This window comes from Kogia breviceps, chromosome 2, assembly GCF_026419965.1.
Source record: "Kogia breviceps isolate mKogBre1 chromosome 2, mKogBre1 haplotype 1, whole genome shotgun sequence".
In the NCBI taxonomy this organism is placed as follows: domain Eukaryota; kingdom Metazoa; phylum Chordata; class Mammalia; order Artiodactyla; family Physeteridae; genus Kogia; species Kogia breviceps.
Window position 1 is genome coordinate 35,080,110 of NC_081311.1, and position 14,818 is coordinate 35,094,927.

At 41.4% G+C, this 14,818-nt stretch overlaps 1 protein-coding gene across 9 annotated transcripts in view; it reads left to right on the plus strand.

Annotated features, from left to right (window-relative positions):
• The window catches only part of CPEB3 (cytoplasmic polyadenylation element binding protein 3), a 179,121-nt gene that overhangs the window by 126,461 nt on the left and 37,842 nt on the right, over positions 1-14,818 (plus strand). For all 9 annotated transcript variants that reach the window (XM_059055460.2, XM_067025047.1, XM_067025045.1 and 6 more), the window contains one exon: positions 4,579-4,697. In XM_059055460.2, the coding sequence (XP_058911443.1) occupies positions 4,579-4,697 (119 nt within the window). The remainder of the gene's footprint in view (positions 1-4,578; positions 4,698-14,818) is intronic.

A 14,818-nucleotide genomic window follows, 5' to 3' on the forward strand; every position in this document is an offset into this window, starting at 1 on the left:
CATTTTGGAGATTGTTATACTCAATGTGTTCTGGGTATTAAGAGAAAAAAAATCTTTAATTAAATTTATCCTTCAAAAACTTGGCCAAATAAAATGGAATTATCCCGATTAAGTCCCCTCTCCCACTCCATACCTCTTCACCCCAGAGAAGTACATTGGTCAGTTCAGGCTTGTCCAAAAATCCCTCACTGTTCTCCCTTCCTTCCCAACCTACTTGGCACCAGTGGGAAAGCAAGCAGCTTCCTGCCACCCATTCTGCCCGTAACCCAAGGTGGTGATGGTGACCATGCCAGGAGTTCCTACTGCTTCCCCAGAGCCCCTGTTTCCACCTACAGACTGGCTCTGAGTTGAGGGCCTCCCATATAGCTCAACACACTTCTTAGGTACTTGGGTAAGAAGGTCACCATTTCTGAAACTTGAGTTTTATAATCCTGTTATCTCTTGGCTGGCTCAGAGGGCAGTGGAAAACAGGGAGTTCATAATTTTGGAGCCAAGTTTTTTTTTTTTTTTTTTTTTTTTGTGGTACGCGGGCCTCTCACTGTTGTGGCCTCTCCCGTTGCGGAGCACAGGCTCCTGACGCACAGGCTCAGAGGCCATGGCTCACGGGCCCAGCCGCTCCGCGGCATATGGGATCTTCCCGGACCCGGGCACGAACCCGTGTCTCCTGCATCGGCAGGCGGATTCTCAACCACTGCGCCACCAGGGAAGCCCAAGCCAAGTTTTTTTTATACCTTTCAGACTAACAGAAGAACCTGCCATCATAGTGACAGTTTGAGGAGCTTGATTTACAGGTATAATAGGCTTTTATTTAAAGAATGTATGAAAATCAGCAAATAGTACCACATCGGATGATTTTCTCTCCTAATAGAACTTGCTAATGATATATGAAAGCAAATATTCAGTTGCTTTATTGATTGTTTACAGTAATATTTATTGAACCTGTCATTCAAAAAACTGTTTTCCTTTAGTATCTAGATTACTTCCCTTTATTTACCAAATGCTTGCAAATGCAAAGTAGAAAGTATCTCATTCATCTGAACTCTAATTTTTATAATGAGACCATATGCAAAACAATTTAATTTTACATTATCACAAAAATAACTGAAAATGCAGTAAAAGAAAAATTGACACTTGCACAATATTCTGGTTTTCAAAGCACCTTACATATATCATCTCATGACCTTCATCTCTGTAGGATAATCTTCATTTTACAGATAAAAGATCCAAGACTCAGAAACTTTTTAAAAATAATTTTTATTGGAGTAGAGTTGAGTTACAATGTTGTATTAGTTTCTGCTGTACAGAAAAGTGAATCAGTTATACATATACATATATCCACTCCTTTTTACATTCTTTTCCCATGTAAGCCATTAAGACTCAGAAACTTTAACATTCAAGTCCATGATTCCACCACTTACTGGGTGATAGAACAATCACCATCAAACAAGTTGCTTAATCACTCTTGAAGTTTCTTTAACTGTAAAACAGAATTTAAAATAGTGACTATCTCAGAGTGTGTGTGAAGATGAAACGAGTTAATACACATAAGGCACTTAGAAGCAGTGCCTGGCACATAGTAGTTTCTCAATAAATGTTAGCTATTAGCTGTTATTACTACACACAGCCAATAAGTGTTAGGACTAGGACCCAAATCCAGGCATCTTGACTCCTAGTCCAGAACTCTTTCTGTAGTACCATGTGGAATTTGCCTTTTAGTAAATCATTGATTTACTGTCCATCTCACATTGACCTTGTTATTCTTGAAGGGATCTTTTTCTACTTTGTTCACTTTGACCTCCAATTTCTGAAGATCAAAAGGGAAATGTGTTTGAAGTTTTCTTCCTTCCTGATTTTTTTTTTAATCCTCTGATTTCTGTTGTTGTCTGGGTTTGGTTGACCTTGAGATATCAGAAGGTGTTGTAGTAGGTGAACGTATCATGAAGTTGTTTTCATGGGTGTGTTGGGGTCTCTGGTGAATTTTGTTTTGGTTGAGAGGCCTGAGGTAGGAGGCAGGGTTGAAGGAAATGGTTGGACTTGAGTTACACCTCTTAGTTGTGGTGCTAAGAGAATGTTGTTGTTACTGAGAGTAGCAGCTTGCTGATCAGGAAGGAGAGATGATTTGTTGTAAAAGAGCCATTCTGAGGAAATTGGCCCATTCCCTGGGAAAGGAAAAGAAGTTATAGATGTTTTTCTTGGTAATAATATTTGTAGCAGGCTTTTACTTGTGACTCCCAGTTGTTTTTACTCTGTCTACTGCCAGTGTCATCATTTATGGCTGTGAGACAGGCCTGAGTGAAAAATCTGTGTGATTTTGTGGTAGCTACTCAGCTGCTATGGGGAGACACTCTCCCTTTCCTCTGATGCCCAAGTTGAACACCGTGTGGGATTTGATGTGGAAGATAGTAGGAGGTGGGCAGCAATGTGCAGGAAAGGTGCAGCCAGCTCGGTGGCCTTGCAGAGGCAAGGAGCTAGAGAGAACCCCAGCTCACTGAGCTGCCCCCTCCCCAGGCCTTTTTGATGTGCCTGGGCATACTGTACACAGACAGGGTCCTCTCCGAGAACAAGATATTCAGCATATGCCTCTGAGGACCTTTGTGGAAGATTTGCACCAAGATTTAACCTGGTGAGGCAGGACGTTTGAGAGGACATGCTGAGACCCCCTCTTTGTGATCTTTGCATTTTTTAACCCACTGACCTCTAATATTCTCTTTGGCAAGTGTAATTAATGTTCTCACATTAAAGGAAAACAATGAACTTCTAATAGATTCGCTGGGGCTTCATAATCGTTTGATACTATTTCGAAAAGAGAGAGGGTATGAAGAAATGATGTACTATCCTTTCTAGTTGTGCAGTTAAGTTTTATTGTTCTTGCCTGGCCATCTGCTGAATCCTTTGACCCATCTAGCCTGGGAGCAAAGCCCAGAAAACAGCTCTGGGTCCTGCCATGTAGGCAGCCTCCATCTTGTAGCTCCATACCCCTTCCTGTGGGCTTGGTGCTTTCCCCTGTGTATTGGCTTCTGCCTGTTGCATTGGCCACTCCTGATGTGCTGCATAATGGTTGATCTTTTTCCTACTCTGTTTGCTTGGATGCTCTGTATAGTAGATGAGGAGTTGGGGAAAAGGATAAAGAGTACCCCATTATTCACCGTCCACTGCCACTGTCATCACGTGCTGCCCAGGACTCCAGAGAGCTTTGCTTCTAGGCCAGTTGATTAGCATCTTTGTTTGATGTGTGAGAAGCTTCTGAACACGGGGGTTCTTATCCTTCTTCACCACTTACATCTTTCTGGCACACAGTGCGCCAGAGGAGAGCCTTATTGGTGATGGTTTCCTTTGAGGTCAGTAGCAGGACTGGGAGTGGAGGTGACAGCTGAGAGACTTAGCAAAGCTGAAGGGATTGTAGAGAGGTTGAACAGCTGAATACTCAGGTTTAGACTAGCTCATCATGGGCCTTTGCTCAGCTGCCATTCATGAATGCCAGTGTGGCAGCAATTGCCACAGTTGGCCCCTTGAACATCTATTGTCCTCTTTGATGTCTTTGCTGATTCTCTCAAGTCAGATTCATTCCTTGCTTGTCTGGGCTCCCATAGAACTTTTTATTTCCGTTTATCTCCATCAGCTTTGTAGCAAGAAGTTAATTGTCTAAAAGCCTGTTTCTTCTATCATATAAGTCTCTGGACAGCTGGAACCTAGTCTCGTTCATCTCAGTTTTCCTCATAATCCATAGATTGTGTCTCGTTTGTAACAGTTGCTTGGTAAATCTTACTGAATTGAACTGAACAAAGCTGGTTGTGTCCATGGACATCCTGCAGCTCGTGTCCACGTTCACAGATCATGTATTCAGCCACGAGACAGGAGAATATCCTTGAAGAAACAGAGCATCACCATCAGATATAACATATAAAGACACGTTAGCCTATTGTTGAGCTTTTTTTTTTGGACAACTTTTGTTGAGATATAATTCACAGTTCACTCATGATTTTCATCATCCCCAAAACAAACACTGTACCTATTCCCTCCACTCCCCCAGCCCTAGGCAACCACTAATCTATTTTTTGTCTCTCTAGATTTGCCTATTCTGGACATTCCATATAATATGCGGTATTTTGTGCCTGGCTCCTTTCAGTTAGCATAATGTTTTCAGGGTACATCCATGTTGCAGCATGTGTCAAGCCTAGAGCTTGGTGGAAGTTGGAGGGCAGGTGATGCTTGTTTCCTGGGCCGTTGTGGCTCAGGCCATTGGTGAGTCTGCCTGCTCTCATTAAAGATGACCAAACCTATTTAATGGAAATTCCATAGATGTGTTCTGAACTTGCTCCCCTGAGTAATTATGGAAATTAATCAAAGTAAAGTCTGTGAGTACCTAATACAGTGCCTGTAATACCCAATACCAGGTAAAGTCTATGAGTACCTAACACATGAGGGTCTCAATGACTCTTACTTCCCTGTGTCCCACTTCAAGTTCTTAGATTTTAGTAAGAATTTGTCAAAGTGGAACAATAGGTAAATTTTTAATTGGTACTTTGAGTTTAATTTACTGATTCCTCCCCCCACCCTTTTGTTTTTGTTCTCCCCAAGGCTATGCCTTTCTGCTGTTCCAGGAGGAGAGCTCAGTACAAGCTTTGATAGATGCCTGCCTAGAAGAAGACGGGAAACTGTACCTGTGCGTGTCAAGCCCCACCATCAAGGATAAACCGGTGAGTAATATGCAGCCAGCTGTTGCTTTTCCAGAGCACGTATGCAGTTGGAATAGCTGATCGCCTTTGCCTTGTCATGGGAATGCTGAAACTAGGATCCTCTTACCCCGGGTGACCTTGGTATGCAGTAGCGCTTGACGGCTGTTGATGGGAAGCTAATAACAAATTACTCAATATTTTGCTTTATACCTTTGGGACCACATGTAAACAAAGGTGCCCTTGTCTTTCACTTTATGGCTCTTTTATGCTAATTCCTATTCAGAAACTCTGAATTGAAGTAAATAATGCTCTTAGTGGTTTTGGCAGCTGGTTTCTGTCATTATTTCAGATCAAGGGCAAGAGTAATTTATTTATTTTTTTAAAAAAGATCATAATCATCAATGTTTATATGCCTTTGAATGCAAGGCATTGTGCTGGGTGGTACCCACAGCTGGCTAAATAGCGCCTTCTGGGCCAGGAGCTTATAATCTAAAATGGGATAGCTTCAAATAGGGCAGTGGAGGGGAAGGACAGAGAACATGGATCCAAAATCATAAATAATGTACACTTCTACAGAATTTGTGGTTAAGTTTGTGGTTTCTGAGCCAAAGAGTGTAAGTCACTAGGTAACAGAGGAAGACCGCTTCCTTTCTCCTGGCAGAGGGGTTATCAGTGGAGAAGGGGCAAGACTGTTTAGAGCAGAAGAAAAAACGTGGTTAACATGGCAGAAGTAAAGATCCTTAGGAGGTTGGGAGGGGGGTGAGTTTGTGTGTCAAGACTTGGTGCTAGGAGTGGGAAATAGAGTAAAAAATAGTGGTGTGGACTAAGGGACCAAGGCAGGTATCTGTCACGGGGCCTAAAGCATCCTCTTACACCAGAGGTGTTGGGCTTGGTTGACAGCCAGGTTTATTCTCAGAAATGTGTATGGGGAAAGAGTTGTGGTCAGATGTAAAGTTCCCAGTTTGAGTCTTGACTCTAGCATTTAAATATCTACTTGACTCTGAATAAGTCACATAATCCTCGCTGCAACTTGGCTTCCTCACCTATAAAGTGAGAAGAATGATGGTTCCTCTCTGGGATGTTGAGAGGCTCAGATAAGAACAAAATGAATGTGAAAGCATTTGGTGAGGTCGGGTACTTGCACAAGTGGTGCCATTAGTTCTACATAGTGCTAGAGGATTCAGGAGAGCAGGGTTAGAGCTTATCTACCTAGTAACATCTTTTGAAAAGAATGGTGACATCTAGAACAGGGTTTATAATTGGTTGCAAAAAAATGATGCTGGGACTTGGCCACCCATAAGTGGGAGATTACAGTATGTAGAGCAGAAGAGGGAGTTACTAAAGAATGGGGATCCTGAGTCATGGCTATTGCCCAATTTTTATAACAACAGTTAACAGCATTGGATAGGGTAGCTATACAGGTAGCTGTATAGGAAAACAGTAGAAAATAACAGGCTGGGAAAAAGAGCAAGGAGCCTTTGTTAACTTTCGTCTTAATTTAAACAGTGTAGAGAGGCTGTGTGTTAAGAGGGAGACATGGGGACTGACTAGAATGGGAGTGTGCAGTGTTCCCTCTGAAAAAATAATAAGAAAGCTGCAATAACTTCTAAATCTCTTTGGAGTAATATGAAGACAGACTGAGCCCACTTTGGCAGGGTCAGATGTCAGAGGAAAATGGTCAACCTCCAGAGAGTCTCTGCCACTGACACGTCAGTGGGAGTGGGAGTGAGCTCAGAAGGGTTAAGGTGGGGTTGGTCATGCACTGTAGGAGAGGATTTGAAATATGTTCGTATCTGTAAAACGACAGAGGGGTAGAGGTACATACTGAGATAGTTACACCCAGAGTAGATTAAGAAGCTGTTGAATTGAGGGGAGGAGTCTGGAGGTGAGCAGGTGGGGCTTGTGTACCTTGCAAGGGCCATGTCACTGGCTGTGTGGGAGGAGGTGGGTCATATGTTCCATCAGGGCAAGCTCACACCAGGGCTGGACGTCTTGTGAGAGGGGATGGGCAGTGGTGGTTGCAGGCGGAGGTGGTATGGAGGCAACACCATTACTGTTGAGTGTTTCCACTCCAAACATGTGTATTACCCTTGGCTTGAAGGGCTTTTGAAATTAATTAGTGTAATTATCTGTTTCGGAAATGTTTATAGGGAAACTAACTTTCATTGTTTGTGTTTCTACAAATTTCTGCCTTATTGCAGTTTCCATTTTCTGAGCTCAAGTGAAGCAGTTTTATTGGAGCTTGGTGAATTCTGAATGGTGGCTGCTGATCACATATTTCTTTGACCCAGGCATACTCAGAATTTCCAGCATAAACAATTTAAATAAAACTTAGGATGGGAAACATAGAAGTCCCCAAATACCTGTAATTCTAATGAACTGGATCCCATTTTGGGTTCTGGCTCTTTTGGCTCCATTTTGAAACCTCTTTCTTGGCTTCAGCTCCACATCTTCCACTCCCAGCCTCATTTAGTCACACTTCCCTACCAGGTTTCGGTACATTCCACCTCATTTTGGATGCTCCCACAGACAGTGAGAGCTGGGTTGAACCTTTGGGAGTAAATGAGGACCTGGGCAATAGCTCAAGGTAAAGTCAGCCTCTAGAGCTCATTCACCAAACCTTCTGAGCTGTGGCTCTTTCTGGCTTTTTCTGCTTCTCAGCTTGGCTACCTTTCAGGATCTTAGTGCCTCATTCTGTTGTTTAGTTCTCTCCAATCCTCCCTGAATTTCACCTTGGAAATATACACCATGTTCTAAAGTGACCTCACAGATTTTCTGTCCTTTGCCCTCTCCCTTTCCCCCAAATCAACCCCCCACTCCCTTTGTGTGGATTAGGTTAATCACATGGTTTTCCTAATACAGCGCCTGTAGAAAGGTTCCCTCTCACTTATCCTTTCTAAGATTATGTTTGTTTTTTAACTCAAATAAATCCATACTTAGTGGATTTCAGGTAGTTATGTTTTTGGTCAGTGATTACCTTTCATTGGATGACTCCACTCAGACTATTCTATATATAGGTCTGATCCTGAAAGATGGCAAAAGAAACTATTTATGGCCTGATTAATTGACCCCTCAGTCTTTTTTAAATATAATTTTCATTGGTGTATAGTTGATTTACAGTGTTGTATTGGTTTCAGATGTACAACAAAGTGAATCAGTTATACATATATCCACTCTTTTTTAGATTCTTTGCCCATATAGGCCATTACAGGGTATTGAGTAGAGGACCCCTCAGTCTTAAAGAATGAAAGACAAATTGGCAAGAGTAGGAGTAATTGCAAAGCCTCTAGATCTGTGATTTTTTTTTTTCCCCCTCCTCCAGCAAGAGGAGTTCCATACCTCAGATGTCCCAGGCATCCCAGAGGATAGCTGTGTTCTTGTCCATGCTTCCAGTAAAGCAGGCAGCCATTGTGACAGTGGTCCCTCTTGTTAAGGGAACTCTACTTTTCAAATGTAAAAATAGGCTGAACCTGAAGGTTCAAGACAGCGGACTGATAGATAAGGAAACCTAAGAGGGTCTAACAGATTGAGGGGCTGAAAAGAGTAACCTTAAAAAGGAGGTGAGGAAGGAGATGTTATGGTTCTTAACTTCTAGAACACTTCTGGCCAGAGATGTGGGATAGCAAACACCTTGAAAGGAGTATCAGAAAAGTTTCCTAATTCTTCCTCCTTACAATTTATAGCACAATCACAATTTATAAATATTCTAAAACATGACAGATTGACTTTGCTATATATTTTAAAACTGTCTTACCAAACTGAAGTGTCTTATGTAAGGTGAATTCTTTAGGTTATTGCTCAGGTCATCCACTTAAAACTAGAAAGACAAAAATTTTTTTTAAATGGTGGGAAAAAAAGGAAGCTGGAAATAGAGGCTGGTTTAATCATTTAATTTTTAAATCTGTCTAATCTGTCTGTCATTCCAGTGTCTCCTATCCCCATTTATATATCAGAGGAATCTCTAGCATTTTTCATCACTTTTTTTAGTTACAAAAATAGGCCAGATCGTTTTGCCTAGGCTTTAAGCTGTCTCCAGCCCACATACAGCTTTTAAAAATGCTGTGCCTTCCTTTTTTCCTTCAAACCACATTTGAGTGCCTACTATGGGCAAGGCTTTAGTATTGATTACTATGAATCAGAACTTATTTTGAATCGGACATAAAATCCTGTGTTCAAAAACTTAATAATATAATGAATAGATAAAACAAGTGTATAAATAGACAAATCTGTAGAGCCCGGTGCATAAGAGGTTCTCAAATATTTGTCAGATTAAGAAAAATAACAAATACAATGAGGTAGGATGTAGATTAAGCACTTGGGACAGTTTATACATACCAGGAGTGATGAAAGAAAGCTTCTTAGATGAAGTGTCATTTAAACGAGGTCATGAAGGATGAAGAGAGTTTGGAGATTGGCCAGGAGAAGTATGGAGGTGTGGGGGAATAGACATTTTGGAGAAAGGCAACAGTGTGAACACAGAAATGAGAAATTGTGTGGTATGAATGCAGAACACTTAGGATGGAACACAAATATATGAAAGGCAGTAGAGGGAAATTAAATTGGGAAAAAGAGGTAGGGACTTGTAGGGCAGTCTTGACTGATGGCCTCAGTCCTTGGGTTTGTGGTATAATTACTCAAACTCTTTCATTCCCCACCTACTACCTCCTAAGACAATAACTATAATTTTATCTTGGCTCAATCAAATCTGGTTTTGTGTCATACATATCCCACCTTGGAAATCTTTAGCACTTCTAATTTTCTTGATTTATTTATTTGTTCCTTGGTCTAAATTCATGCTTTGGGCACCTCCCATCATAAGAATTTCTCCAAAGAAAGAATTCCTCCTTTAAAATGAGAGAAGTACCTCCTATTCATAATAAGTCTTATTTTTTTTTTCCTCTATGAATCTCTGATTTTGCAAATGGGTCCAGAGTTTCTTAGTGCTTGAGTCTTTGGAAGCTGTTATTCCTTTCTAGGGAGGTCTAAAAGATGCTGCAGTTCCAGTGTACAAAATGGTAACCAGGGGACAAAATAGCCAATACCATCCCCTAAGGGATCATAGTCAGTGTTTTCCAAAGTGTGTTCTGAAGAACGCTTGTCTCATCAAACACTGGTCTCTTGAGAGGATCATGGACAGAACATTTGCTCTTAATAATAATAGCTGTCCCTTATTGAGCACTTACTTTGTACATTTTATATCTACTTTCTCCTTTAATTAAAGATTCCATAGCCAAGAACATTTGGGAAACATTGATATATTAAAGTTCTGAGAAGTTTTGCAATAAATAAATGTGTGTAACATTCTTTAATCCAGCATATTATATACCTCTTTGGGGATTATACTTGTGAAGATTCTGGTAGAATTAGTATTTCATGAAGCTCACTCCAAGAATAGGCTTCTTCCCAGGAAAATCTTAGGTAACGTGAACTTTTTTTTTTTTTTTTTTTTTTTTTGTGATATGCGGGCCTCTCACTGTTGTGGCCTCTCCCGTTGCGGAGCACAGGCTCCGGACGCGCAGGCTCAGCGGCCATGGCTCACGGGCCCAGCCGCTCCGCGGCATGTGGGATCTTCCCGGACCGGGGCACGAACCCGCGTCCCCTGCATCGGCAGGCGGATTCTCAACCACTGCGCCACCAGGGAAGCCCTAACGTGAACTTTTATGTGTACATTCCTCTCAAGAGTTTGAGTGATCGGCATGCCAGTGACAACATCCTTGCCCTAGTGCCATGGAACTGAAAATACAGATTTATGTAGACATTGGACAGAATTGTCTGGCTGCAGCACAAGAGTGCCTGAGGCTATGAACCTAGAAGTTAAAATAGCCAGTTTCATTGCCAAATCATATTTGAGCTTTTCTAACTGCTAGTTTTGTTCAGTAGCTTTAAGAAGAGTCTATGGGTCATTTCTTAATATGTTGAAAATGGGCCAAATGAGATTGGAAAGAAGAGAGAGGTTAATCATTCACAAATAAAAATGTATTTTGGCTTTTCCAGGAGACTCTTGGGAAGCAGAGCTGGTGGCCAGTAGCCTGGAGGACAGGGAGCCTTGCAGGCACACAGCATCTCATTGCGGTGGAAAGAGTGTCTTTAGACTTGGGGTCAGATAAACCTGGGTTTCAGTCCTGAGTTGACGTCACACTTCTGAGTCTTAGTTTCCTTGTTTTTAAAGTAGAGGTAATTTTTACAGCATAACAGTTAACGATGAGTTTAAATGTGACAGTGTATGTAAAATGCCTAGCACAGTGGTTCAGTGTAGGTGCTCAAGAGTGCTAGTTTCTTCTTTCTTTCAAAAGGGAACCATCTATCACGCTTATACTTTCCAAGCGATGCGGGAATGTCAAAAGTGATGACAGGCAGTAGGTAATTCTGATCACCGTGTGCGTCACCTGGTGGCATCAGGAATTTGCACTGATTAGGCCCAAGCCCTGGTGTACCCACTGGTGACCACACAGTGTATTTCCATGCCTCTAGAAGGTAGCTTTCAGTGGAGTGAGGAGAGTGATTGGGGAGCTATAGAGGGGCAGCTGCTGGACAAGTTCTTACAGCGCCACTGTCTGCCCCTCGGGAAAACCTTCGTTAATTCACCAGCACGCTGAGGAGCACACGGCACTCACTAAGGGCTGGATGCTGTGCTGGGCTGTTGGGACCCACACAGAGATATGGTCTCAGCCTTAGAGGCCCCCAGAGTCCAATGGAGGGAAATAGCCAAGTGAATAGTAAGTGGAGTAAGGAGTCACAGGTGCTATGATGGAAGCGTTATAGACGGTAGTTGTTGTGGGGTGGCTCAAAAGCAAAGTGGTCAGCTGTTCCTGAGGGAATCTGGAAAGCCTTTAGAGGGAAGATGTTTCTTTGAATCTTACGGTTGTAAGTAAGAGTATTAATCATAGCATCTAATTGGTAATGGCTTTATTATATCAAGCATAGAGCAAGGATGTACATCACCATTTTCAGGGCACAGTTTATGCATGCTCTGTTTTTGTACTGGGTGCCCTTAATGAAACAGTATACAGAGTGTTATTTGAATTGTTCAACAGTACCTGAAGTTCCCAGTGGGGCTATAAGCCTGTGGTTTCCGTGCATCAGGCTGTGTAGCCTGGTGCAGATGGCAGCAATTTCCTTTTTGTACCTGCACTGTTTCTTGATGCTGGTGGTGGGTGTGGAGCATCCTGGGAGAGCGTAAGAGAATTTCCCAGGGTTACTTTCGGCTTCCTGTCTAAGAAGAATCCAGGCTATTTTGCTGAGGTTCTTTGGGGCCTGTGATCTACTGGTATCTGAGGAATCGTCTTAGTGTGAGAGTGAGAGCTTTTTGCTTTGAGTCCCAATGGAGTTCTTCCTGGAGGCCCCAGAGCTGCCCAGGGTACAGAAGTCTCATCAGGGCCAATGCCTCTGAGCAGCTATTAAGTTTCTTTCTGGCCACTTACCGCAGAAGATACAGGGAGGGCATCTTCTTTTCCTCTCTATTGGGTGGAGGGCAGCATTTGAGAATCATAGGTAGCATCTAAACTCCACAAAGGTGGCTGAGCCCTTTGTTCGGGAGCTATGTGGTGAAAATTAGGTTGACATGAGATACCAAATGTGAATATACTTCGAAGAGTCCAAACCACAATTATTGCTGTTGTGGCTGTTAGTTTTGGTGGTTATAATAATAAAACAACTCCTTACACATGGAAGAGATAAAGATGCCTCACAAACCACAAACTAGTTTATTTGTGATACTGTGGGGCACTCCAGTCATTCTGTGAGGTCTGTGATTCTTAAAATAGAATTGCTGACAGCTGGGGTGGGTCTGAGTTCATTGCTACTGCAGCCGAGCTGTTGCAGCTGTATCAGCGGACCTAGGTTTAGCTGACTCATCCTGGTTGTCAGAAGAGCCGGGATGCTGCTGCTTACTGGGGAGAGCGGTCCTGATGGTTCTGGGCTATTGTTTTTCTGATTCATGTACATTGAAAGGATTGTAGGATTAGGGAGAGAAAAATTGAGACTTTTTCCTGAAGAGCTTGAGTCGGAGTTTGAAGAGTGTTGAAAAGAGGAAAAAGGAAATGGGGTGGGGTTGGGGCGATGCTGAGCTATGAGCTTTATGGATAATTTGTGGGAAAGAGATCAGATGGCAGGGAAGGGGGATTTGGTCAGGTGATTTCCTGAACTAGCCACCAGATTGCACTGTTGACTCTGAACAGTTTGGTTGCTTTTTGGAGCTGCCTTGAGCCCAGCAAATGAAAAGGAAGGCTCTGTGCAGTAGACCCTTCATGTGGTAGATGTTTGTAACCTAAGGAGAGCACCAGACCACATATAGGGTGAGATGTTTAAAATGAGCTCAAGATAAGGTTATTTACTGGTAGATGATGTCTAAATTCTAAATAGTGGTCTAAACTGAGAGAATTCTAGAGCTATAGGGAGATTTGGTCATGTTCAGAAACTTGAAGTCCTAAGGCTTGTGTTTAATACTGTTCTTACTAAAACTGTATGTTTTCTCTTATGCTGCTATTAAAGATACAATAAAAATGCATTTTATATTTAATTTTAACTTAGAGGCTTTTGCAAATTTTCAATGAAATTATCTTTTTGGGAAATGATATTATCTTGTAGCATCCTGTCAAAATAAGTGACCTCTATTGCATTTCTTAAATATTTTTCCTAGAAATTAGCGTAATCCTATCCCTATTAATGACTTTCAGTTTTAACCAGGATGAAATTTTAGTTAACTGTTTGAGAGCAATAGCAGGAAATAAGTGAGGAAAAGGTCTTGATTGGAGTGAAGTTTCTATGATGTTTTGTTCAATTAGTCCAACCTTATTATGCCATTTTTTGATACATACTAAGAGTAAGATATAATAGGGCAGTATTACCCAAAGTGTGGATAGTAATAGGTGTTATGCAAAAAAATAGGTTCCATGGAAGTAATTTTGGAAATGCTGGCTTAAACAACATTTGAATAGATTCATTTCCTGTAGAACTTCTTAGAGCCTTTAATTAATATACAACAGTGTGTGCTGTGAAGAAGGAAGTTTATAACTTTTTCCTAAACACTGCTTTTCTGGCAGAACAATCCTAGGGAATCTGCACTTCACAGAACACACTTCGGGAAACCTTGAAAAGGAAAATTCGTGCTTTTAGTACGAACTGTTGCTGTTACATATTAATGTTATGTTCATTTAGATTTCTTGATGGCTGTTGAAATCACTTTATGGTGTAAATTGGTATATTTATACTACCAAGCCTTATGTTTGGTTTTTGCCTTTATCCTTAAAAAGATTTTGCCTTTGCAGATAAGCAGTTATACAAAGCCAATTATTAATTAAGGAGATAAAAATTTAGAAGACAAATAATTCAGCTAAAAGTAGGTTTATGGTCCTGACCAGAACTTCCACAGGAATACATGCTTAAAAAAGAAACTAAAGAAAAACCATTTTTAAATTTTGTCTCGTAAGTGTTTATGCAATAAAACATTCCATTGTGAGGAGCTGTGTGGTAACTAAACCTTTCTAACCAGAGATCACAGACTGGGGCCCACAGGATAGATCTGGCCTGCAGATAGTTTTGTCTAGCATGTACAAGTGACTTTATACATTTGAATTAGTTCCCAACATTCAAAAATCTTGAAGTTTCATATAAAAATCTGAATTTCTAGCTACTTTTGAGAAATGGGAAAGTCTGACAACCCATTCGCAAATGATAACTACCAGCTGGAGCTGAGAGGTGTCTGCTTGCTTTAAAAAGAGCGGTTTAACACGGCTATGTTTAAAACAGGTAACCAGCAAGGGCCTACTGTATAGCACAGGGAACTCTGCTCAGTGTTCTGTAATAGCCTAAATGGGAAAAGAATTTGAAAAAGAATAGATACATGTATATGTGTAACTAAATCACTTTGCTGTATACCTGAAACTAACACAACATTGTTAATCAACTATGCTCCAATAGAAAATAAAAATTAAAAAAAATAAATAAAAGGAGTGGTTTACTCCATTGTGTCACTGCCTGCTTACTAACCGTTGTCCTGGTAGCTTGACATGTTTATGCTGCCTGTCTGGCCCTACAGACATTTGTTTTTGTGTAACCCTTACTGTAAGGTCATGGCATGGCCAAAGGGCTAGTGGGTGCGCCCTCCCAGATAGCCTCTTCCTAGAGTCACCTTCGTAATCAGA